Here is a 27,861-nt window from a genome sequence, read left to right as displayed (position 1 = left end):
TCTGGCAAATCCCAGAATTCAAGACAGTGGGGATAACTGTGAGCTTCACAGTTCAGATCTCAACTCAACTATTACATTCTAGTTCACAAAGCCTACTTATCTTCCCTAAACTTCAATCTGCCACTTTGTCAGTATTACAACAGTTCTTACATTTGTTGCCTGAAAGCACTATTATGTTAAATGCAGTGATTCATAAAAAAATTTTTTAGTTTATTAGTAAGTTCTATAAAGTGACAGGCACAAAAAGAATGCATAAAAATGCCTGTCACTCCAGGTATGATAGCATTTAATCCAGTACATGAGAAGCAGAAGACCTCTGAGTTCAAGGTCAATCTGGTCTAGTGAGTTCAGGTCAGGGCTACGCAATGAGACCCTGTCTCAAACAAAACCAAACAAATATTGGCCACTACCCAATCATCACACACACACACACACACACACACACACACTCTCTCTCTCTCTCTCTCATACACACACACAGTTACATAAAAAATACTGAGACATCATTATTCTTTGGAAATACTCAAAACTAAAAACATAAAAATAACTCAAAATTAATTATCTGAAAGTTCAGCACAGTGGTATACAACTATTATCCCAGCATGAGGCAGAAGGATCAAAAGTTAGAAGCCAACTAAACTACCTGGTAAGACTATGTGTCAAAAATAATAATAATAATAATAATAATAATAATCAAAATAATAATAATACTGATATGATGGCTGAAAGCATGGGAATAGAAAATAAATAATTTGGAAAAAATAATCCTCTTCCTGGGGAATTCCAAAGAAAAACCCACTTGTTTTTTATTTTGTGTTTGTGATGGTTTGTATATGCTTGGTCCAAGGAGTGGCACTATTAGAAGGTGTGGCCTTGTTGGAGTAGGTGTGTCACTGTGGGTGTGGGCTATAAGACCCTCACCCTAGGGGCTGGGGATTTAGCTCAGTGGTAGAGCGCTTACCTAGGAAGCGCAAGGCCCTGGGTTCGGTCCCCAGCTCCGAAAAAAAGAACAAAAAAAAAAAAAAAAAAGACCCTCACCCTAGCCGCTTAGAAGTCGTCTTCCACTACCAGCCTTAAGATGAAGATGTAGAACTCTCAGCTCCTTTCACACCATGCCTGCCTGGACACTGCCATGCCTTGATGCTAATGGACCGAACCTCTGAACCTTTAAGCCAGCCCCAGTTAAATGTTCTCCTTTATAAGACAAGACTTGCCTTGGTCATGGTGTCTGTTCACAGCAGTAAACCCTGACTAAGACAGTGTTACATAAATAATTTGTGAAAAGCAAATTCAATAGCATGAGATAAACATAAAAATGTACCAATAAACTTCAAAACCATAAACCCTGTAAACTAACTAAAAAACCAAAACAGAAGAGATAATACAAGTAAATAACACTTTACTTGTAAATAAGTAGCAGGTCTCATTTCTATGTGTAGACGCCTTCCCTCCCTTCAAAAGCCCTCCTGACACTTACTCACCCTTTTCCAAGTAAGACCTTGGTGCCCATGGTGGGTCCTCTTCGGCGTAAGGATCGCTGTACTCAACCACAGCTGCTTCCTCCTCTTCGTAGTCCTCTGGAGGAGGTGGTGGAGGTGGGGACTCATCGAACACTGGCTCATCCACAGGAGGTGGTGGAGGTGGTGTATCTGAAACTAAGAATGTATCAAGCTGACAACAAATAATGTATTATGTAAAATTCAACATTTATCTCAACTTCTAGATTCATTAAATATAAAACCATAAATCTAGACTTGAAAATAATGATCTTTCAGATAAAGAATGGGCAAGAGTAGTTTTCCCACCATGATGTTTTAAATCTTCAAGCATGCCTTTTCCCTCCCATTTGAGTCAGTTGATGGTGCTGAATGAGTTTTGGCCAAAATACTTACAGTTAATTGGGCCTCCAGAACCTTTCAGTAATATACATAATCACTTTTCTAAAAGAAATGAGTACAATATAATGGGCTTTACACTTGTTACCAGAAATATTGATAACTTGGATAATTACAAACACATAAAAAGTAAAATGAGTCAAAAGTTCACAAGTTTTTCCAATTTGCTACATTGTTCTCAATAAAATTGAGGTTTTCACTATATAAAACAATCAAAGTCACAATCCTACTGCCTCAGCCTCCCAAAGGGTGAAATTGTAGGGATCCACCACACTGCCAGCCTAATTTTTGTTAAGCAGGGAGGGAAAAAAAAATCACTAATAACTTTGGAAGTTCAACCACTAAAACATTTTGTTGATGAACTAGTTTTGTTTTTAACTAATTCAGGCTTAGTGATTATTTGAAATTTCTTGAGACTACATGTCCATACCTATTATTAGAACTTAAAATATGCCCTGAACAGAGGTGATCTGAGAATCAGTCTCACCATATTATAGCATGTAAAAGAATCATCTGCAAACCCAGAACTCAAAGCTTTCAATGTACACTTCTAACACAACAAAGTAAAGCACACCTGTATTTACCAGCCTTAGTTCTACCCCCAGCACTACTCTTACTTTATAAGTACCAGGACTGTTTCATAAAACTCTCTGAGCAATCCTGTTTTAATCTCAATCTACTGACAGTCAGAGATGTCCAACACCAGTCTGCTATTCAGAGTTCTCCCACAGGTGGAGCCATTCTGTACTTAGATGCTTTATAAAATAAAAATTCAACTACTAAAAATTCTGTATTCCTATGGGACTTGGGGTTTTTTTTTCCTTGGGGGTGAAGTGCTCACTGTGTAGCCTAGGCTGGTCTGGAATGTGTACCTGGCACTAGTCCTATGTTGTTTAAAAACAAACAAACAAATGAGAGGAAAAAAAAACTACATATCTGTAAACAGATCCTTTATTTGAATTTAATGTTTTTCATACACTGAGATTAAAAACAGCAGTAAAAATTTTAAATGTTTATAAGAAGAGTTAATAACTGCATAAAATCCAAGGAACCTTCAGAAAAATCAGAGAAATTGTGTTATAAAATTACACAAGATACATATACTGTTAATTTTCACCTTCTCTGTAACAGCCTCAGAGCCAGCTGAAAAAGACTGCCACAAGTTACTGTTTTACTTGTGTGTACGCCAGCTATACAGCTAGTGTTGCATAATACATTAGTTCACTTAATCTTTCCCTTGAAGAGCTTTTTGGGGTTTTTTGTATTTGCTTTTATTTTATTTTATTTTTTTTTTTTTTTTTTGCAATTCTAGGGCTCAACTCAAGATCCTTACACACCTTACATTCTACATAAACCCTCTAAAACTACACTCCCAGGCCAAGATGCTGTTTTTAATCTTAATTTTATAAATGTGAAAAGAAGCTTCCCCAAGATTGTTACTATAGCAATAGATGGAAAAGCATCTCTGCCCATTATCTTAGAAGCTACCCTACTACCAGACAAAACCTGTACCACATAAGCCACACTTCATTATCAATAAGGAGCCTCGTGTGGCTAGGACTCAGGCTCTCACTGAGAGGAGTATGGGGGAATGTCACCCAGGATGTGAACAACCAAACTGACTTAGTGTGATGCTATAAGAAATTATAGTAGCATGCATCATCATGGACCAAATTCTTTATGTGGAGCCAAGAAAGGCTTCCTGAGATATGATAGATGAGTCAAGTTAATGGCTGGGGTAGTTAAGTATAGAAGAAGACAGGCTTACACACACACACACACACACACACACACACACACACACACACACACACACACAAAAAAAAAACCTGTCTCATAAAAAAAAGACTCACCTAAAATAGGAAAGGCAGAGGAAAGGATGGCTGAGTTTATGCTCTACTCACTGAATAAGAGGGGTGCCAACATATGAGAACTTTTTAAAAAAAGATAAAAGGAACAAATCTGTGTTTTTTATCACAGTGTAAGTGGTTAATATGACTGGTTCCAACTGACTCCAGACTATTCCACATATTAAATTTAGTGCAAAGAATATGTTAGTTCCATATCTTTAAAATAATGCTTTAAAAATCTTATGATGATTCTTTTTTTAAGATTTATTTATTTTTATTTATAAGCACACTGTAGCTGTCTTCAGGCACACCAGAAGAGGACATCAGATCCCATTACAGATGGTTGTGAGCCACCATGTGGTTGCTGAGATTTGAACTCAGGACCTCTGGAAGAGCAGTCAGTGCTCTTAACTGCTGAGCCATCTCTCCAGCCCAAGAATAAGTCTTAAATATTCTCACCCCTCATGATGATTCTAAAAGTGCACATCTTTCTACAGTGCATGATTTGAAGATAAAAAAAAAAACACTCATTTGAATGTATAAGTCCTGCCACAACTGTTAATTCTGTCCCAGCCTTCTGTGACTGGGAACCAGGTTCAACACTGGGAAGAGTATAGAGTAAAAATGTCACCATACCTCATACAACAGAAAAAAGAAAGATATGACAGGAAGGAGGTTAAGATTCCTTGTCCCAGGGGCTGGGGATTTAGCTCAGTGGTAGAGTGCTTACCTAGGAAGCGCAAGGCCCTGGGTTCGGTCCCCAGCTCCGAAAAAAAGAACCAAAAAAAAAAAAAAAAAAAAAAAGATTCCTTGTCCCAAAGGAACAAGTTATGAATAGGAAGTGGCTTTTAAAATATTAACAATGCTGCTATAATAGTGATCTACAATTATCTACTCAAGTGACAACTAAGTCTTGAACACGAATCAAGTACTTAAATAACATTAAATTAAATACTTCTACTTACCAAATATTTTTTTTTCCTTTTTCTTTTTTTCGGAGCTGGGGACCAAACCCAGGGCCTTGCGCATGCTAGGCAAGCGCTCTACCACTGAGCTAACTCCCCAACCCCCTTACCAAATATTTTTGATGTTTTCTACTAACCCTCTACCTTGCACAAATTACTAGAAAAGTTAATGACAACTAGTCCATAATCCTGTTCATCTTTAAAATATGGATTATTTTTGAAGGAAAAAATTCTGATAGATTATTAATCTGGCTGGTACTCTCTAAAATATTTGAAATAATTTGTTCAAATTGAGCAACATTTCAAAGAACATGTGGTAGCAAGGGAACGATGGAATTTTCCCAGGTAAATGCTCACCATATTAGTTGATTTAAAAAATAAAAATAATAAAAAAATAGAAAAACTTTTCCACTCATTATTCAACTATCTTCTTTAACCAATGAACTTAAACTGATCTGTGATGAGAAAATGTCATTCTCGATAGAATGACACTTCAAATAAATGTCGAACTCCAAAAAAGTCTAATCAGTCTGTACTTCAGGAAATTTTAAATGCAGTATGTTCTAGCCTACAGTTAACCTCTAAAGGTTATACCTTTTAATTGGCAAACGGTCACACACTAGACCAACTGACCATTGATAGGAAAAACATTTTCTCCCGAAGCCAGCATGGACCACACACAAGCCAAAGGAACGGTAGACTGCAAAGGCCTAATTTTAAAAAATGAATATAGTTGGACATAAATGAAAATAGCCCTTACATTTAATAGAACATCTTTAAAAATTACAATCTTTTAAAGCTCACCGATACTCATAAAGTACCTTCTAATAAACAGATATAATGAAACTTTTAGAAACCGGCAAATACAAAAGTAAAAGGACTTGACACATTTAACCTTTGGGCACAGTGCTGGCTAGGGTTAGGTCAACTTGACAGTCATTTTGGAAGTGGGAACCTCATTTGAGAAAATGTTCCCACCAGACTGTCCTGTGGACAAGCTTGTGATGCATTTTCTTGATTAATAGGAGTTGGTGGTCAAGAGCGCTAAAAGAAAGCAGGCTGAGCAAGCCACGGGAGCAAGCCAGTAAGCAGCACTCCTCGATGCCCTCTGCATAAGCTCCTGCCTTTAACTTAAGTTCCTGCCCTATTTAGTTCCAGTCCTGACTTCCCCCAGTGATGGCCTGTTACCTGAAAGTGTAAGCAAAGTGTGATGTGTGGAAAGATGTGTAAATGAAATGAAACCTTTCTTCCCCAAGTGGCTTTTGCTTATGGTGTTTGATCACAGTAATAGAAACCCTGAGACAAGCACTAAGACTGAATTACAATCAGTTAAAATACAAACAAAATACAAAAAAGGAGGGCCCCAAAATGCCTGCTATCAGCCAGACCCTTTTCTAAGTGCCGGGGTACAGGCAGCATACAAAATTAGCAAAGCCCCTGCTCTGACAGATCGTATATTCTACTGTTAAATGTCTACTTCCAGGGAACCATAACAAGAGGCTATAATTATTTTCAGCCCAGGAGTGGTATCATCCACCCTTTATCTGTGTACTTGAGAGGTACACAGAGCTACTGTGGCCTGATGACACTGTATATCAAACTAATGTGCAATTTTACTTTTGGGGAGAGAGGGTAACTTTGTTTTTTAGATTTACTTATTTTATGTGAGTACACTGTAACTGTCTTCAGACACACCAGAAGAGGGCATCAGATCCTATTACAGATGGTTGTGAGCCACCATGTGGTTGCTGGGATTTGAACTCGGGATCTCTGGAAGAGCAGTCAGTGCTCTTAACCGCTGAGCCATCTCTCCAGCTCACAATTTTACTCTTGAACAAAGCACAGATTTGCACCTCTCCCACAATCACACAATAGTCAGAAATGCCTGTTAACTTCTGATTGCCTCAAAACCTATTATTAATAGCCTACTACTGACAAGCCTATTATTATAGTCAATTAACACATATTCTGCCACAAGTATTATGTACGTAAAAAATCATGAGAGATCACAATCAATCACACTCAAAACCTATCCCAACTACTGGCAGAAATTAAACCAGGGGTTGTACACAGTAGGCAACTGCTCTACCACCCGGTGATCCCTCACCCTCAGGGGAACATTCTTTTTACATGAATAAGCAATTTACTGGTTATGCAGGGATGAGGAGCCTGACCCTCTAATTTAAATAGACAGGAGTTCACAACAGTAATAGGTTACAGATGCTACAGTAGTGGAGAGCATCGTGAGGTTAATTTTATGCAGCTATGATTTCATTAACACTGCATCTTTACTTAAACCTTTGCTTACATTTCTACTACAAATGAGGTCATATGTGGCCTGTGAATTTTTTTATGCTTGAGTTTGATAAAATTTTAACTTTTTATAATAGATTTGTGGGCATTTTATGATAATAAAGGACAAACAGACTGTTTTACATATCAACAACACAACGTTTAACACTGACAAAATCTAAGGGGACCGAAACAATTCAAACCCATGTTATTTGCGGATCAACTGTAATCCCCTAAGTTTAGATTCCATGACATACAATTTTATGACTGATTAGCCCCTAAATCACCTATCACAGAAACTGTTCATTTCTTTCTGTGACAGACACTCATCATTAAATGTTGACGCAGCCCTCCCAATTAAAAAACGCAAATTTCCTTAATGCTTTCCCAGAAGAATCAATATACCAATAAAGTTAGCTATAGGACTATGCATGATTCAAAGCAGAACACAAATCAAAGAAAATTCACTGCCAATGGATGGCTGCTTCTTGAGAGACAGACTGGCAAGTTGATCTGTGCCCTACTGTGGTGTAGTCCTTTTTATACTTGAAATGGGAGAATGATATACTCAGGCCATGTATAACTCATCTATGATCTAGTAATAGCAAACTAGGGTACCAGTTTGTTTAGGCAATTGAGAAATAAGCAGGATATTTCTTTGGTAATTAAGAGTATTTGCTCATGCAGTTTTTCTCTTACACTACAATTTTATGTCTGTTTGTTAGACCTTTACAACTATGTGGTGGTGGTGGTGGTGGTGGTGGTGGTGGTGGTGGTGGTGGTGGTGGTGGTGGTGGTGGTGGTGGTGGTGGTGATGATGTGGTTTTGGTTATGGTCCTGGGATCTCATGGAAGCTAAACATGAGCTCTGAGTGAAACTTCCAGAAACTATCATTTTAAAGCAGAGAAATTTACCATAATTTAATCATATGTATGAATGTGAATATGTGAATGTGAGTGTCAGTGTCTGCAGAGGTGATAGATGTGGATCCTCCTGGAGCTGAAATCCAGGTCCTCTGCTAGAGGAGAGCACATTCTTAGTCAATGAGCTCTCTTCTAGTCTACCTCCATTACTTTATCATCGCTAGTAATTCATACAATGACCTACTCAAATATGTGAAGCATTAGTGAATGACTAGTCGGTCATATGTAAATTACATTCTATGCCTGGAATCTGATCTACAGCAGAAAGAAGACATAAACTTACTATTTTCTTGGACTCTGGCCACAAATCCCATTAAAGGTAACTGAGGAGTCACCTGTAGGATGGGAGGAGGAGGAGCAAGAGATACTGCAAAAACAAAAGGTGCGGAGGATGGGGTGAGGGCAAGTTATATAAAAAGGAAAGGATAGCACAATAAACATATAAAGGAGTACACCACTTTCCATGAATATCTGTCTCCTTACAGATCCACTTATGAGAGTAATTTTATGAACAAAACAATAAACTGAAGAGTTTTAGTAAGCTTTAAACAGCAGCAGGACACATTCATCCCACACCATCCACTCTAACGTGTAATGGGAACACGTCCTCATCGTATCTATTGCAAATGTGTTCTTTAAAAATTTCTGTTAATTATCATGAATAGTTTCATTGATTGTTTTAAATGTTTGTCAGTATAAGAGAAAAACCTGACATCCCAACAACCTAAACAGGCTTTTTATTATCCCAAGAACAAATATCAGGCATTAGTTGGTTCTTCATTTAGTTAAACAAATATGACCTGAGTTCTTACTGAGGGGCAAGGCCTCTGCTGGAAGACTAATTATCAGAACCTTTCACTAAGAACCAGGTGCTGTTACTGCAGTTTGTTTTAAAATCCAATTCATCAAATTTCCTCCTTGAGCCTACAGAAAACGCCACTGCTCTTCCAAGGCTGCATTCCTCCATCTCAAATGCATGGCACAGTATAGGAGTAGTGTAAGCCTTCAACAGATATTTATGTATAAACAAACAAGGCAAATACCTAAATAAGTTCTGAAGGTTAACTCTACAGTTAGTTTCCTTGAGAAAGGGTATATACTATGATCTATGATATCCATATTACTAATAGGATTCCCTATTTGCTCCAAATTTCAAGTAACTAATAATACTAAGAAGATTCAACTGTTTTCATCACTCAAAGATATCTCTCTCTCTATCTCTCTCTCTCCTTCTCTCTCTCTCTCTTACACACACACACATACACACACACATACATACACACACACACACACACACACACACACACACACACACACACACACACACACACACCACCTTTGTCTACTTTTCCTAGAGACAATGCTGGTCACAGGGACAAGTAATACAGAAAATGGATCTCTTGGACAAGTTCTTGAAGAGATGTATGTACGTTAAGCAGACAGGAGGTGAGAAAGACAATCAAACTTAAGGAACCACGTTAGGAAAAAGGTTGAGAGGCATAAAATACCAGGAGCAAAGTTCACAAGACCAAAATGTTTTCTCTATCTCGCTAGTAGAAGATATGTTTAAAAATTAAACTGGCCATAGCTGGCAGTGGTAGCGCAGGCCTTTACTCCCAGCTCAGGAGGAAGAGGCAGGCAGATCTCCAAGTTTGAGAGACCAGCCTAGTCTACAGAGACTTCAAGGAGAGCCAGGGTTACATGGAGAACCCTATCCCAAATACAAAATAAATAAATAAACAATGCTGGAAAGAGTACTGTTTAGAGTACTTGCTGCTTCTTTACAGAGGACCTAACACCCACACGGTGGCTCACAACCATCTGTAAGTCTAGTTCCACGAATACAAAAACCCCTAGGACTTTCACAGGTTACCCAGCATGCATGTGGTACACATACATTTGTGTTGCCAAAACACTCAGACATAAAGTAAAGGTAAAATGTTTAGTAAAAAATCCCGGGGGGCTGGGGATTTAGCTCAGTGGTAGAGCGCTTACCTAGGAAGCGCAAGGCCCTGGGTTCGGTCCCCAGCTCCGAAAAAAAAAGAACCAAAAAAAAAAAAAAAATCCCAGAAAGATGAGTGTGTGGGCATGAAAAAGAGCTAAGTGTAAAAACCTAGGTAAAATATCAAGGCCTAGATGGAATGTTAAGGCCCAGATAACTGTTACCTGGCTAACCTGCCATTATGTTTCCCAGATGTTTCTGCTATTACTAGGAACCTTTTTTTTTAATGTACTTTTTTTGGGATATTTTATCTACATTTCAAATGTTATCCATCCCCTTTCCCGGCTTACCCTCCGCAAACCTCCATCCCTTCCCCCTCCCCCTGCTTCTATGAGGGTTCTCCTTCACCCACCCACACACTCCTGCCTTACCATGCTAGCATTCCCCTACACTGGGGAAACAAGCCTTCACAGGACCAAGGACCTCCCTTCCCACTGATGCCTGACAAGGCTATCCTCTGCTACATATGCAGCTGAAGCCATGGGTCCCTCCATGTACATACTCTTTGATTGGTTTGGTCCCTGGGAGCTCTGGGAGGTTTGGTTGGTTAATAGTGTTCTTCCTGTGGGGTTGCAAACCCCTTCAGCTCCTACAGTCCTTGCCCTAACTCCTCCATCGGGGTCCCTGCACTCAGTCGATGGTTGGCTGCAAGCATCCACATCTGTACTGGTCAGGCTCTGGCAGAGCCTCTCAAGAGATGGCACTAGGAAACTTTCTAATGCCAAGATTGATTAAATATTCTGTTGTGTCCTGTGCCCGTGGAAACCAATCACGGTAGAAGTCAGTAGAACTGTTTTGTCGTTACACACGGTAAGCTTGGACCCGAACCAACCACCTGACAAACAGCACTGCCTGTCTGCACCTGTGTATAAGCTTTCATGGTGTGAGCTGCGCCTGGGATGAACCCCATCAGGGGAGAGACCCCTGCATCAGTATAAGAAACTATCTGGAATAAGACTTCCATTCTGAGCAGTGGCTGAGTAAAGCTTAAGTTCCCAAGACTCCCTGAGAACTGACATCCTGCTTGGCAGAAAGAGACATGCACATAGGTAACTGACATCCTGGTGGACAAGTTAAGACATGAATGCTAGACGTGGCAAGTGCCCTGCCACAGCTGAGTTCCCCACCCAAAGGGGGCAGGATAAGTGTACAACAAAGACAAGTTCCTAAGGAAATCCCCTATTTCTAAATCCTGATCAGTGAAATAACTTGGCATAGATGTTTGTAGATTTGGGGCTTAAGAAACCTGTAGGATCTTAACTCACGGTCAAGGTTCAGTTCCCAAATCTAGACCATCCCCTGGTTGACCAGTCCTGGGGCGTACATTCACTAAACCATCCCTGTCTGACTGAGATCCATGTTTCTGTGGTTTGTGAGGCAACAAACAGACTGATTTTTTAAGTCACTCTGCCACAAATTCTTAATGTTACATTTTCTGTTTAAATGCCATGATGAGATCCTTTGAATCTAATCCATAAATAGAATGTAAAAAACAGATAATGCAACCCTACTTCACATAGTAATAGGAAAGACTTTTCTTCAAAAGCCTAATCTAAGCCTAGCACACAGCAAATCAAGGAAGGTTCCAGAAACAGAAAAAAATCAGTAACATTGTAGGTAAGCCAGCACAGGTAACTACTGACTTAATTAGCATACAAAGGACAGGAAAGAGCAAAGGGACTCACATATTCTTTAGCCTGCAGGAGTAAAAGTAAAGAAGCTAATAACTCATTAACCTTGGTAATTGAGTACTGGAAAAGCACAGGGTAATAAAAAGATACTTGACATAGGGGGTGGAGATTTAGCTCAGTGGTAGAGCGCTTGCCTAGCAAGCACAAGGCCCTGGGTTCGGTCCCCAGCTCCGGAAAAAAAAAAAGATACTTGACATAATTGCTGCTAGATATTTCATCACACTGTGAACCCCAATATTGTATTATTTACTGGAAAAACCTGTTTTTAGCTGTAGTGTGTCTCAGCCCTAGCACACACCTTTATAATCCAAGAGCTTTCTGTTTATTGCAAACAGGATTAAATAAAGTCAACCAAAGGTCAAGAAGCAGAGCAAGCAACCAAAGCAACCAGCTGACAGCAAGTGAACATAGGATTATTAAGAAAAAAAAATAACATAGAGCAAGAGAGAGTCAGGAAGGATATAGAAACACACAGGAAGAAGGAAAGGACATTGATTTGAAAAGTTTTTTGAGACCATGAGAGAGGGGATTCCTTCTGGAATGTCAGCTGAGGTTCTTTCTCTGCCTTTCTAAGTATCCCAGCATCTGGCTCCTGAGTCTTCATTGGTAAAATCAAACAGATTTTCTTAAATGAAATGAAAGGCAACAAGAAAATCTGGTGGGATATATTAAAAATCAACCAGTCTAAAGTCAGGAGCTGTCAGGAGAGGGTAATGACTGATGGTGGGACAAGAGAAGCAAGAACAAGTACAAAGCAGGGGAACAGCTCAGCGGATCACTCCGTAGAGTGTCTAGATAGAAGGGAACCAGCATACCCTGCGAAACTGGCTCCTTCCTTCAAAAGATAACTTTAGTTAGGTTTTCCTTGACATCTCACTTCCTGGCAGTAAGACCTTGCCTCAGGAGATTGAGTCTACTGCTGACACAGCTACAAGATCTCTTTCAACAAGCAGCTAGACAACAGCTACAACAGAGAAACAGCAGCACTTGGCAATAGGACCACAGGAAAGAAGAACACTGCATGTGCATAGACATCCTGTGAGACCAAACATCTCCTGGTAGCAGGCACTAACTAACTAACTAACTAACTAACTAACTAACTAACTAACTAACTTCCTCTCAAAAAAATCTCTCTTCAGTTATTGTTTATCTACTAAGTAAAAACAATGATTTTTGTACTTGGATGGGGAGTACGTGCATAATCTTTACAACAGTCTTCTTTCATGGGCAAATTGATCTTATTAATTGGAGCAGGAATGTCAAGATGGAGTTTCTTTGTGTAGCCCTGGGTGTCCTAGAACTTACTCTGTAGTCTAGACTGGCCTCCAACTCAGATGCCTTTGCCTCCGGAGCACTGGGATTTAAGGCCTGCACCAACATAGCCCAGCTCAGATTATATTTAAGGATGAATATGCTTCTTTTCTAGACACAAGGCCATCATGTTTTTAAGAAGGCCATCAAAAGCAGCCTTGCAAAAGTCAATTCCAGACCTTCCTAAAAAAGAATTACTCTGAAACAATAGTTTTTCTAAGCTACTTGGGAAATTTTCAAAAATTCATCTAACCAGAATTCAGTTCTACCTGGTTCTGTGCATTCCTGTGATCAGAAAAGATTGGCAAGTAGAAGCTGGGCACAGCTCACAGTAGAGCATATGCTTCGTATGCCAAAGGCTTTTATTCCATCCTCATTAACAAAACAAAAATGGGAAGCAACCTTATAAACTTGTATGTTCCCATTATTTATCCAAGATGACTCCTTATATGATAAGACCTTTACCTTGGAACCACTGAAAGGTCTGAATTTAGAATGAGTTACATTATTTTTCTTAAAAATACAATGGTGACAGGCTAGAGACATGGTTCAGTCGATAAGAGCACTTGCTCCAGAGGACTCAGGTTCAATTATCAGGACCTGCATGGTAGTTCGCTATTCCAATTCAGTGGGTCCAGTTCTGGCACCTATGGGTAACATACATTAACATATATGCAAGAAAACACCATACACATTAAATAAAATGAAAAAAAATACAGTGGTGTAGTGAGAAAAGAGATTTACCAGGTGGCTGAGATTCTAGAGAGACCTTAAACTGAGCATCAATGAGACTACTATTATGTATACAACAAGATTCGATACTAAAAGTAAAAGGCATTCCCAACAAAACAGACTTTAAGGATAAATGTGCTGGTGAAACAGACTTTACAAGCCTTAAGTTTCCTGCTGACTTATGGTCTTATGAAGCATCATTGAGATCTGATACTTCAGACATCCAATTCAATAGCATTTAAACCAATGATGTGAGACTTTTTTATCTTATTTTTACAAGCTTTATAAATATTCTTATAAAAAGGTAAAATAAACATAATAAGAATTGCTTCTGGGGCTGGAAAGATGGCTCAGCAGTTAAGAACACTAACTATTCTTTCCAGAGGTCCTAAGTTCAATTCCCAGCACCTACATGGTGGCTCACGACTATCTGTAATGGGATCCGATGCCCTCTTCTGGTGTGTCTGAAGACAGCTACAGTGTACTCATGTGCATAAAATAAATAAATAAATCTTTAAAAACAAAAAAGGCTGTAGTTCTTGGATGTCCACAGATAAGCAGTATCATTTTTTTAAAAAACTACTTCTGAATTCAATGAACAACATTATGTTTAGTTATTACATATTAAATTTAGTTGGTATTTTATATTCCAAGGAGGAAAATAACTGATGCAATTTATTTCAAACTATATTTCTTTAAAATAAATATCAACCTAGAACAAGGAAAATTTAAAAAATAATTTGAGTAATTAGTATTAGGAAGCTATCTAATGATACAACTGGGGTTACCAAAGAACTGATAACCTTGTCATCTCAGAACATTCTTTTTTTTTAATTGATTGATTGACTGATTGACTGATTGATTGATTGATTTAGTATGTATGAGTACACTATAGCTGTCTTCAGACACACGGGAAGAGGGCATCAGATCTCATTACAGATGGTTGTGAGCCACCATGTGGTTGCTGGAAATTGAACTCAGGACCTCTGGAAGAGCAGACAGTGCTCTTAACCGCTGAGCCATCTCTCAAGCCCCAGAACATTCTTTTTAATTACATCATTTGATACTTTTTCAAATACAAAGTCAGCAAAAGCTGTTATGCCAAAAAACAAAACAAAAATAGGAATTTAAACCTAGCTGATGATGACTTACAGTCCAAAAATATACTTTGCATTTAATAGTCAATACTAAGGATCTATTTGTTTTACCTGGTCAAATGGGAATGTACTTAAGACTTTTTAGCTGTGGGGCTTTTGGTTTGGTCTGGTCCTCTCCTAGGAACTATCTAAAATAGCACTCAAACACAGCTTCTGGCTAAGGCTCCTTTTTTTTTTTTTTTTTCCTTTTTCTTTTTTTTCCGGAGCTGGGGACTCAACCCAGGGCCTTGCACTTGCTAGGCAAGAGCTCTACCACTGAGCTAAATCCCCAACCCCCTGGCTAAGGCTCCTTATTTAGTATGCAGTGTCAAGCTCTAGTCTGCTGCGGAGTTGTGCTGTTCTGCCTAACCTCCTGCCCTTAGAGACTAGGATGCAGCACCACTCATGCTAGCATTGCTTTTCACTGCTTTTTTGTATATCCCTGGAAGGAAAAGAGTTTAAACACTTTAAGATCATAAAGCTTCTAGTTTAAGAAACACTAGTTATTGAAAGTTAATTGCTATAAACGGCTTCATACTTGAAAATTGTGATTAATGTCTTATTAACTAGGTTTGTTATATGTGTTTAAATGTATATATAATAACCATATGTAGATATATATGCATTCTTTAATAACAAGATGCTTTATATTCTTAAAGAAGACATAACTAGTAACTATATTTCTCTAACTCTTCACTGTTGGCAAATAAATCTAAATATCAGTTTCTTGATTTTATAAGCAGAGACCCAAGTGTTTCAGTTATGTTCTAATGAAGGTTTCCTTCAGTAACTTGCTTCTAAAATGCTCTCAGTGGAATACAATACCTTCTAGCTTGAACTTGGCACTCTCATTCCATGCTTTATCCCTGTTAGCCTGCCCTTTATCAGACTCAAAACAAACTGTACATTAGTGGGAATGCTGTCAAACTTACACCCTACAGAACCCCACTGCCATGTCAAACTTCATTCTTCAGAAGCATGCATCCATGGCAAAGCTCTGACTGAAAAATATGGGCTCATACGGGCATCATGTTCACAAAATGATTCACTAAGCATTAAGTCTTACCAAAGAACTGTCAAAGAACAAAGACATGCGTGGGGTTGAGGTACAGGACAAAGACAACATCTGCCCAGCACACTCAAGGATCATGGTTCAAATGCCACAGACTTCTCCCTCTAGAGGAACAATAGTTTTGTTCTGTTTTCTAAATTAGGTTTAAAAAGCACTCTGATTAACAGAGCAATTGTCTTCTTTAAAGTTACCAAATTCTAAAAGAAGAAACTTAGAATACAGAAAATACAGTCACAACTGAGCTACTTCTCATAGCCCCAAGAATTCCAATTCACCTTAGTTCCTTGAGTGTGTAAAATACTTAAGATTAAAATCCCTACCTAATGATTTAATTTTACTTTAAAATATATTTGGCATATATGAATCTGATTGAAATATGAAATCTTTAGTGCATTAGAGATACAAGCCTAACACTAACATTAGAGCACTTGCCTAACACAAAACCCTAGACTCAATCCTTAGGACTTAAAAATTAAATACATGAAACACGTATTTAAACATGTGTCAAATCTTACCTATATAGGTCTCATAGAACTACTGAATATATACATGCAGAATAAAATATTCCTTCCATATTCTTACTAAGTTCTTTGTACATCTGTTATCAAAGCTGCAACCCAACCTCATTATGGATTTAACCATTTTGGATTAACATCATTGTTTCACACCTTTAAGTAAAGTAAGAAAAGGACTATATGCGGTACTTTACAAATACCCAATAGAGCTAGCCCATCTTTCACGAAACTATTAAGTAAGCTGTAACTAATAAACTAAAACTGAAGGACGAAATAAACAATGCATGTAACGGCCAGCCGTGAGATCATGCACCCTACTCAGGAGGGTAAGGCAGGAGAAAGATGTGAAACCACAAATTCAAAACCTGTCTAAATAAGATATTATATCTTTTAAAGTGGGAGAGAGTAATTTCAGAAAAAAAATACTTCTAATGCAAATTTGGAAAACACAACTAGAAGCAGAATATGTGATATATTCTGGCAATATTTAAGATGAAAATAAATTTTAAGAAAAAACAGCCTAAAACACTAAGCATGAAAAGACTAATATTTCAATCAAGGCATTTAGGTGGCTATAACTGCATTTTGCACTGACTAAACTACAAATACAGCATCCAATATATGAGAGGAGCCCGGAACAGCGGAAAACTTGGAAAAAGAAAGAAAGGTTTCATTTGATATTCAACAGTACTTTTGAACAATTTTCTCAGAACACTACATAAAGACCAACAAGGACTCCAACACCAGCATATCTTATACTATAATAAAGTCTTCCCTTCCTCCTTTTTCCCCTCTACCAAAACCAGAGACGGCCTATCAGGTGAAAACAAAAAGAAAAAGAAAAACCAAAAATCCTTTTAATTTGAAGGTCAATAGGACATGACAATAGAAAAAGCATGAAATACAGAATCAAAAAATACTGAATGGCACACACTTTCAATGCCAGCACTCAAAGGCCAGGGCAGGCAGATCTCTGAGTTCAAGGCCAGCATGGTCCACAGAGCTACATCTAGGACAGCCAGCTCCACAGAGAACCCTATCTTGAAAAACAAGCAAACAAAAAAAACACCTTGACTTTGGTTTCACGGTCAAAATATATATGACTGATCACCAATATTGGGACTGAGAGATGTTCAGCAATTAAGTTCACAACTGTTCTTTCCTAAGGACCAAAACTCAATCAATTCCCAGCATCCACAACTATCTGTATGTCCAGTTTTAGGAGATACAACTCGCTCTTCTGGCTTCTGTGGGCATTAGGCATATACATGGTACACAAACATATCTACTTGCAAGCAAAACACCTATATATACATAAAATAAAATAAAAAAATAAGTTATTTAAAAACTATCACCAATTTTATTTTCTATATGTGAATCAAATGAGATAACAGATAAAAAGAAAGTCATTTTTTTCTTTTGCAAGTTTCTAAAGAACATAATTAAGGTTTTACTAACAGGTAGCAGCCACAGCATAAATTTTCCACTCCATAAATTCAATGCTTATGAGATATGAAATGATTTGTCCCCTAAATCAGGAGCTCACACAGGCTTAATTACCTCTTAGCAAAAATTAAAAAAACAAAACAGTTAACATAATATATTCATGTAGTCAAGATGTCTAAAGTTTCTCTTGCATTCTCCAGGGAATGAACAAAATACTGTAACATGTAGCATTAAATGTGCAAGGTTAGCTTTTCTGTAAGATATGATTCAATTCTTTATTTCAACTGTTACATTTGAATCCATTTCTAAGCCCCATCACAGTGTCTGATGTAATAACTGTATTAAGACAGTTTGACTACCTAATGCAATACACCTTTATGTACACCCAACTTCGATGTAATGCATAGAGCAGTGATGTCTCATTAAAAAAATAGTTTTGTATACTATATATACAAAAAGAGTATATATACTATTCTTATATATACACTCGAGTCAGGCTCTCATTCTGCAGCCTAGACTGGCTACTCTCCTTGCCTCTGCCCAAAGAATGCTGAGGTGACAAATAAGCACATGGATGTCTAGCTTAGTACTAGTTGGGTGGGTTTTTTTGGTTTGGTTTGGTTTTGGTTTGGTTCTTCAAAACAGGGTTTCTCTGTGTAGCTAGTCATCCTAGAACTCATTCTATAGACTAGACTGGCTTCAAATTCAACGATCCACCTGCCTCTGCCTCCCAAGTGCTGGGATTAAAGGTGTGCGCCAGCACTGCCCCAATTCAGTATTAGTTTTTTTTTTTCTTTTTTTTTTTTCTTTTTTTTTTGGAGATGGGGACCGAACCCAGGGCCTTGCGCTCGCTAGGCAAGTGCTCTACCACTGAGCTAAATCCCCAACCCCAGTATTAGTTTTTAAAAGCAAATGACTAGGCACTGAAAACCATTCCATTGGGGGTCAGCGGGAGGAGCTCTTTAGCTTTACATATAAACCATGTATTGATCTTAAAGCAAAAACATGGTGTTATTAAAATCTCAGTATTCACTCATTCTTCTATCCATCCAACAGTAATCTAAACTACCAAATGTGTATAGGATAAACACATAGTATGTACGGGCTAATTATATGTAACAAAGGGGTTTTGTTTGTTTTTGATGGTGCAATACAAAAGAAATGAAAAGAAACATCAAAAGGAAAATCTAACCTGGATTCTGGTTATAAAAAGGACCTCCATTCATCTGATTCTGAAGGCTTGTTTGTGAAGTTATGGAAGGAGGGCGTCTATAGGGCAATGAGCCCCCTATTGTGGGTGGCGTATGGCGAGAGGCAGGCCTATTCATGCTGTAGAACTGAACAGGATGACCTGGAAAATGGACAGAACACAAATGCATTATTAAAAGACACTTGCCTCAGATAATGAAATTCCTTATGTACATCATTCCCATTCTAATAAGATTATGAAAAAATCACAGATTTATTTAATCCAACTTAATGCAAGGTGATAGCTACTACTCTGCTGATACTGTATTAAAGCACAAAAGTAGGAAAATCAAAATATTACGTTTGGGAAAGTAACATCTACATCAAAAACTAGTTAACATTTTTACTTTCTTTTAATCATTTGACTATGTTTTAAAAGCACAATTAATTAAAATGTACACCTCTGGTATAGACAGAATGTATCCCAATGCCAAGTCTCCAGTATAACTATTCTCAACCCCAGAGGCCACACATCAGATAGTCTGCATATCATATATCTATCTACATTATATTTTTTTCTTTTCTTTTTTGGTTTTGTGAGACATGGTTTCTCTGTGTGTTCTCTTGCTTTTTTGAAACTCACTCTGTAGACCAGGATGGCCTCAAACTCACAGAGATCCACCTGCTTCTGCCCACCCAAACCCCAAGTACAGGGATTAAAGGCATGCGCCACCACTGCCCAGCTCTACTACAGCTCATAACAGTTTTTAAATTACAGTTATGAAGTAATTTTATGGTTCGGGTCACCACAACATGAGGAACAGTATTAAAGGGTCACAGCATTAGGAAGGTTGAGAAGCACTGCCTTGGTATACCAGCTGTAAACAGTGATTAGGTCATGAGGGTTCTGTTCTTATAAATAAATAATGCCATTATCAAAAGTGGATTTTTCTCCTTTCCTATCCTATGTACACAGTCTCTCACCAGGTAAGAAATCTTGATACTAGATATTCTGTCTTCAGAACTAATATATAATATAGCCAGACTAATATAATTTATAAATAATCTAGTCTACAGTATTGTTCGAGGACACAAAAGAGATTAAGTTTCCTTCTCCTCTCCAAAAAATAATCATTTAAAGCAGATACTAAACATTGGAGACTAAACAAAGAATCAAATTTTGGGAAAGCAAAAAAAAAGAGCAAAGAAAAATGTTTGATACAGTCATATTCTTAAACAGGTAGAGATAAGCTAACAAAAAAGCACTGTTTAAAAGGAAACAGAAGGGGCTGGGGATTTAGCTCAGTGGTAGAGCGCTTACCTAGGAAGCGCAAGGCCCTGGGTTCGGTCCCCAGCTCCGAAAAAAAGAACCAAAAAAAAAAAAAAAAAAAAAAAAAGGAAACAGAATTTCAACAAACACTTGCTGCTTTAATGCCAGGTCAACCCCATCTTTACACAATTCAATATACTTATCCTCTTATGGCTAGATTATGTCTTAAAATTAGTTTATGAAGTCTGAATCAAAAATTATCATCACCCCAGAAACCTATCCATGTTTCTTACTCACTTCAACCTATTTTACCTCTTCGGAATTATTCACTGCTAACATCAACTGGAAACATACTTTCCTAATCCACCCAGTTTCCTAATATAATTCAAACCCTAAATCCAACTTGCCTTTCTCCTCACTTGGTGCCCACTCAGCCAGGGGTCCTCTTATAACAGAGTATTAGAACACCCATCAAAGAACACCAGCAAGCCACAAGGCATGGGAAGAAGGGAGTGTCAGAAAAACAGGGAAGAGGAGGAGATGCTGTACCATGAGGGTAAGAGGGGGAAGACAATAGGGAGAAAGCACGATCTTCAAAAAGCTATAGATGATTAAATTTATTTATACGGAGGGCACATTCATACCACACAGAGAGTAAGAATGTGTGTGTGTGTGTGTGTGTGTGTGTGTGTGTGTGTGTGTGTGTGTGTGTGTGTGTGTAGATTAGAGAACAATTTATACAACCTGGTTCTCTCTACACCATATGGGTCCCAAGGATCCAAACTCTGGTTGTCTGGCTAGTATATAAAAATACTGCATTAAAATATAATTTTCAGGGGCTGGAGAGATGGCTCAGAAGTTAAGAGCACTGACTGCTCTACCAGAGAGAGGTCTTGAATTCAATTCCCAGCAACCACATGGTGGCTCACAACCATTTGTTACAGGATTGATCCGATGGCCTCTTCTGGTGTGTCTGAAAACAGTTTCAGTGTACTCATATACATAAAATAAATAAATGTAAAAATGTTTTTCCAACTGTCATGTTTGTTTTTGTGAATCCCTTAAGCTATAGTAATAGCGCTGGTGTGCAGTCGCAGCACAGGTGGTCTATGTGCATGTGAGCACTTGAGCATGCAGAGTGGTCAACCTTTGGTGTTAGTCCTCAGGGGCCTTAACCTTGTATTTTTAAACAATGTCTCTCACTCAGACCTGGCACTTACCCTTGGACTAGTCTGACTAGTCAGCAAGCCCCAGGAACCCACCTGCTTCAGCTCCCCATCACTGGAATTACAGACACACACCACCATACCTGCTATTTATGTTGGTCCTGGGATAGAACTCAAGTTCTCATGCTTGCATAGCAAGCACTTTACTGACCAAGCTATATCAAGTAATAGTTCTAATGTTAAGTTTTCAAAACTATGCAGAAGTTGACACCATACTAAGTTGACAAATATTTAACAGAATAAAGTAATGCTAATGTTTATGCCTTTTTACTGGACAAATGTATCACAGACTTTACCCCATTTTTCTCAGTAAATTCTTTGTTCACATGTTACTCTCTGTTTCAAATATTTATCTTCATTTAAAAAAAATACAAAGTAAAGCCAAACCAACAAATATGAAGCTGGAGTTTCAGGAAAGAGTGCCCAGATGACTGGATCTGTCTGCCATGCCAATACTCACCTGTGGGGGGGTTAGAAGAAATAACAGGGGGAGTTGGAGAAGTGAAGCCATCAGCAAGGGTCTGTGCACCCCCAGCAGCAGCGTCTGGGGCAGTGGAGGAGGGAACAGTAGCAGGAACAAGAGGGGTGGGGACAGATGCAGAAGTAGCAGGAAGGGGAGGAGTGCCAGCAGAGCCAGCAGGGGCTGATGGGAAAGAGGAGTAAGAGGCAGCATTAATAAGGCAGTCACATTAGCATTAGAAGAAGCACTGGAATATTGAGAGTATTCAGTGCTTAACACTAGCCAAAAGAATAAAGCACTGAGAAAAGAATGGTTAAGGTCATTAGATGAGCAACAAATAGTTCAAGATGCTCAGGGTAGTGTAGAAAAATGTTGATTAGTTTTAAACAAGCCTTCCTTTTTACCTGAAAGTTACTAACTTAGAAGAAAACTGCTTTCTGTATATAGTTATTTTTATCATGAAATGTTCTAAGTATATAAAACTATAGTAAAGCAACAGTATTCTTTTAGAATTACAACAGACATATTCCAAACAATAGTTTAGCAATTCAAAAAACATGCTTGTTTAATCATGCATACCATGTCATGTGACTTTTGTTAAAAGGTACTATTTGTTATTATTAAAATTAAATCTGTTGTTTTGTTTTTGGAAACAGGACTTCTCACTACATAGTCCTTTGGCTCTTAGATGGCTATTCTCCTGCCTTAGCCTATGCATGTTGGGATTACAGTGAAACACAATCTACTATGTAACATTCTATCTTGCTGGGTTTAGGGTTTGGTTTGGTTTAGTTTGGCTTGATTTTTGATTTTTGGAGACAGGGTGTCTCTGTGGAGCTTGGCTGTCCTGGAACTCACTCTGTAGAACAGGCTGGCATGAAACTCAAGAGCCAGCAAGGGCTGCCTCTACCTCCTGAGTGCTGGGTAAAAGGGTGTGCCAACACACCTGACTTCTCTTGCTGGGTTTTTTTTTTACTAAAGATTTTTTTTTACACGTGTTGAAGCCTGAAAGAGTTTATGTGTGCATGCAGTGTGCAAGTGTGCATACAGATTTCCAGAAGCCAGAAGAGGGCGTTAGAATCTTTTGGAGCTGGAGTTAAAGGCAGTTGTGAACCACCTAGTTGGGTGCTGAAACCAAGCCTGGGTCTTCTACAAGAGCAGTAGGGACTCTGAATCCATCAGCTGTCCCTTCAGCTGCTCTCTCGATGTTTTTATGATCATGCTTTTAAAATAAATTCAAACTCTGTGTCTTCAAATCAACAACTGTATCTTTCTGTTTCAGGAATGGAAGAAATAGTTTTTCAGAAACTGCTAGATTCTAATGCTCCTCTAAATTTACATTTCCCATCCTTTGTTATCAAAATGATTCTCAAACCATGTCTTCACCACTTCCAAGAAAATGCAGTTATAATACAAACTGAAAGTAAAGAAGTAGCTCATATAATAATGACCATGAAACCTCAAAGCACCAACTGAACTATTATCACCAAGGACATAAGACAAGGAACAAAGCAGAACGATAGCAAGGCCATGAAGATCAGCTGGGTATGTAGACTTGTCACACACATATGGAGTGCTATGGAAGTCTTCTTTAAAATTTTCATTAAGAAGAAAACTCATCTTAGGAGACTCTGGGTTTAACAGCCACCAAATCTCTCTCTCTCTCTCTCTCTCTCTGGGTTTAACAGCCACCAAATCTCTCTCTCTCTCTCTCTCTCTCTCTCTCTCTCTCTCTCTCTCTCACACACACACACACACACACACACACACACACACACACACACACACGAAAACTCACTAAATTCAGTAACAAATTAAATTCAAATTCACAAAATAAAACCAAACAAATGACCATTAATGCTTTACCTGGAAAGACGCTAGGAGGAGACGGAGTAGGAACAGCGATGGGAACCCCCACACTCCCGCTTCCGCTGTTCTCCCGACTGCTGCTCCGACTACTTGGGTGGCTTCCTCCACTGCTCCCACTGCTGCTGAAGAAGGAAGAGCCACGGAAGTGTGAGACAGCGAGCACAGCATCAGGGGTCCCACACATTTCTGAAGCGGCCATAGCTACAAGAAAGGCTTCCATTTCAAATATGAAGTCCTTGATAGATAAGGAGAAACTCTTGAGTTCAGTAAACTTGTTTTGATACCTATTTATAAAATCTATCTTATAAAAAGAATTTAAGTAAATTCCCTATAAATGTAAGGGCTTAATACCTATCTAAAGAAGCTTTTAGTAAATTTTACTAAATTATTTTATTTCGGTTTGTAATGGCATGGTGATATACTAACATTTTATTATGAATAGTTTTTTATCTGTAAATCTCCACCAAAAAATAACTTGCAATTGCTGTTCCTGGTTAGTAACGGTTTTTAGATTAACTTAAGTTTATCTCTAGGATGTCTTTTTCACCTTCCTGGCTGTTCAAAGTTGCCCCAGAACATGAGGAGAGAGAGGAAGAATTAGATGAGGTTTGGGAGAGTAGAGTGAGAAAAAGAACTTAGTGCTTGGAAAATGAGAGAGATTAACTGAAGGTATCTGAAGAGATTATGGTACTCTGACCATCGTGTTTGCGCTGAGGTAGAGGAAATACCTGTAAGTTCGATTTCTTTGATTCACAGAAGCTGTCCTCACAGGGCTCTGCTGCGAGGGAGCCATATTACGGGTTGGGCTAGGTACGTAATCATTTGGTACCACTGGAGGACGCACTGGCTCCAGTGTTCGATAGGGGGAGTGCCGCCTACAAAGAGAAGAGCGTATGTATCGTGTGATTAACCGAGCTCCGGCACGGTGATTTCAGAGTTGCCAGTGAAACACAATTTGTAAGCAGAAAGAGGAAATGTGGTTTAACCCAGCTATCAATTTGTCTGTCCTTCAATATAACTCTTCTACCAGTAGAGAGAGTTCTGGGGAGTATGTAGTGTAAATTTCAGTCTCCAGCCTCATCCCTATACTAATGTAATTTTGTTCAGTTATTTGCAGAAAACACAGAAGTTTTCCATTGTTTAGGCCAATGTTTTCTAGACTCTACTCTTTTCTTAGAAGAATTTTAATTATTTTAGAATCATGTCAAAATCTCCCAAATGCACTGAATGAATGCACTAATTATCTTCTTCTCCTCTCTCTCCCTAACCATAGATATTTAAAAATATAGATAACAAATATTGATTTTTAGAGTCACAAACTCCACATTATGATCAGTACCAGGTGTAACTCATTCCCCTTTTTATACACTAAACACAAAGAAATTAAAGGTATATTGATACTTAGAAGATGCACTATTTAATTTCATTTTTTCTTTTTTACAACCTTCAACTTCACCTTAACCTCTTCTCCTCAGAGTTCAACATTGATAAGAAACTTTAAAAGACTACACCTAAGTCCTTCTTAGTTATAAAACCCAAACCAGATGTTATTAAAAAAAAATTGTTTCCCCTTTCCCAAATACTCCTTTCAAACGAAGCAAATGAAAAACCTCAGAAAGGAAAATAACAGGCCATAAGACACTTCCTGGAGCAGTTAGCATTCATTCAGTCCTTGTTAAGTGAACAAATCCTTCAAGACAATAGCTTGCTGATGAGATTACAACTTTAAAGGAACTTAGCATCCCAAGGAATGAAATGTAAAAACAGCTTCCTTCTCTTGTAAGAGGATGCTGCTCAATTGCTCTTGTATTTCTCAGTCATTCACTCCCCACGAGGTTCGCCACTCAGGTTTACAGCTCAGTGACTTTGAACGAGATTTTTTTTCTGAGAGAGGCTTTCTCTGTGTAGCCCTGGCTACTGGAACTTACACTGTAGACCAGGCTGACCTCCAACTCAGAGTTCCACCTCTTCCTGAGTACTGGGACTAAAGGTGTGCACTACCACCACTCAGCACATAATATTGTTTTTCAAACTTCCCTCAAACAAAATAATTAACAACTCAAAATAAATAAGGGACATTTTATCTACTATTATGTCAAAAGGAAAGGGAGAAAGACCAGGACTTTGAACTAAAAATATTTTTTAAGTATTCAACAATCAGCTGGGCGGTGGTGCCATAGCCTTGAATCTCAGCACTCCAGAGGCAGAGGCAGGCAGCTCTCTGTGAGTTTGAGGCCAGTCTGGTCTACAAAGAGAGCTCCAAGACAGCCAGGGGTTTTACGCAGAGGGATCCTGTCTCAAAAACACAAATCAACCATCTCTGAAATTAGAATGTACATTTGTAAACAAATTACAGATAAATTCATTTAATTAATTTAAATTAAATAAATTATAATATATGGTATAATATATGATATGTTGGTATATATGATATTTGTGTCAGGAAATTAATTTCTAAACTCTACTTTTTGACAATGTTTTCTACACACTAAAACTTTCCATTCTAACTTCACTTACCTAAGAGCTATACAAAAACAAAAAACATACACACAAAAAAACAGTGATATGAACAAGGTTAAAGAAGTTTAAAAAAAAAAAAGAGCAGGAGGAAGAGGAATGCCATGGTAACTAGAGAAAGACTACAGCAGCAGCCCAGGACCATCAAATGGATCAAGGAGCAGCTAAACTCCTGCTAATACCCAAGAAATGCAGGCCTGACTAGCACATGAATATATACATTCAAAATCATCTGAGCGCAAAAGAAGCTTTAATTTTACCAAATGCTTACTTGATAACAATCTTAACCTAAACCTTAACAAACCCCATTAGGTGGCACACTCAAGAAAAGCACCGCAAATGCTCCCCTGCAGCCGTCACACTCTGCGAGCATTTTATACACTCCGAAATCTAAACCTTACTTGACCTGCTAGATGCATTCCTTTTTAAGAACAAAAAGATCATTTCAGATAAATGGAATTATCTAAACTGCCAAAACTGAGTTACAGACACAAACTTGAAATCCTAGCATTCCAGAGCTTGAGGAAGGGGAATCAAGAGTTCAAGGCCAATACATACTATACTATATAGTGACATCCTGGCCTCAACAAATACAATAAACTCATTATTAAAACATTTTTATGTTTTATGTTACATTTTTATGTTTGGTTCTCCACTGGTCAGATTGTTTCTTTCCAGCGTTATCCCCCACCAACTTGCCTCTGTCCCTGCAAATCCAAATTGCTTGACTGAGTTTTGATGGGGGATTAGGAGTTTGCTTATTTGTTTGGGGTTTTCTTCTTGTGGGTTCTTATCTTTTTGCTTTTTGGTATTTTTTGTTGTTGTTGTTGTTGTTTGTTTTTTGAAAAAATATCACAAAGATGATGGTTCCAAAAGCATCTTGTCTGTTACATTTCTCAAGACCCATTTTGTAGTACAAAAGTTGATAGAGAATAAAGTAGCACTCACTCCCTTTTCAGATAAAAAAAAAAAAAAACTAAATGTTGACAAACTGACTAGAGGACCTTAGAACATACAGTAGAGCTAAACCAGAATTTCAGCCAACTGGCTTCTGAATTATACTACACCACTGAACCCAAGCCTCAATCATAAACCTAGGATACGGTGCAAGAAAAATGTCACACTTTCCTTCTGTCAATATTTGTAATATATTTAACTCCAGAACCCAAATCACAACTCAAAAATATCCTAACAAGTTACATTATAATTCACATGGCCTCTTGGACAAGGACAGCCTGATAAACTCAACTGTAATAGAAACAGATCATGACAATTTTCAAGAAAAAGGTAGACTTGACTTTATAATTAACCATGAATTTAGGCTAGGATTTTTGTCTTGATGTAAAAATCACTACAAAAATAATTTCTAAACAACCACTTTTAAAGTAAAAAGATATGCATATCAGAAAAAAGTTACACATAAAAGGTAACATTACCAAAAGTCTCTCTACAATTTACATAGAGGCTGTTGGGTTTTTTTTTTTAACACAACAGTTTTTTT

General features: G+C 38.1%; 1 protein-coding gene across 50 annotated transcripts in view; it reads right to left on the bottom strand.

Annotated features, from left to right (window-relative positions):
• Abi2 (abl-interactor 2) overlaps positions 1-27,861 on the bottom strand; it is a 169,559-nt gene that overhangs the window by 98,279 nt on the left and 43,419 nt on the right. For 7 of the 50 annotated variants that reach the window (XM_063266777.1, XM_063266793.1, XM_063266798.1 and 4 more), the window contains 4 exons: positions 24,572-24,718; positions 23,841-23,962; positions 19,023-19,181; positions 1,482-1,655 (listed from right to left, as the gene is read on the bottom strand). In XM_063266777.1, the coding sequence (XP_063122847.1) occupies positions 1,482-1,655; positions 19,023-19,181; positions 23,841-23,962; positions 24,572-24,718 (602 nt within the window). Of the gene's footprint in view, positions 1-1,481; positions 1,656-8,208; positions 8,293-19,022; positions 19,182-21,974; positions 22,158-23,840; positions 23,966-24,571; positions 24,719-27,861 lie in introns of all 50 variants that reach the window. The other 43 variants (XM_063266783.1, XM_063266785.1, XM_063266797.1 and 40 more) reach the window with 15 other exon arrangements.

This window comes from Rattus norvegicus, chromosome 9, assembly GCF_036323735.1.
Source record: "Rattus norvegicus strain BN/NHsdMcwi chromosome 9, GRCr8, whole genome shotgun sequence".
Lineage (NCBI taxonomy): Eukaryota > Metazoa > Chordata > Mammalia > Rodentia > Muridae > Rattus > Rattus norvegicus.
The sequence above is the reverse complement of the archived record's forward strand: the minus strand, read 5'-3'. Positions and strand labels throughout refer to the sequence as shown.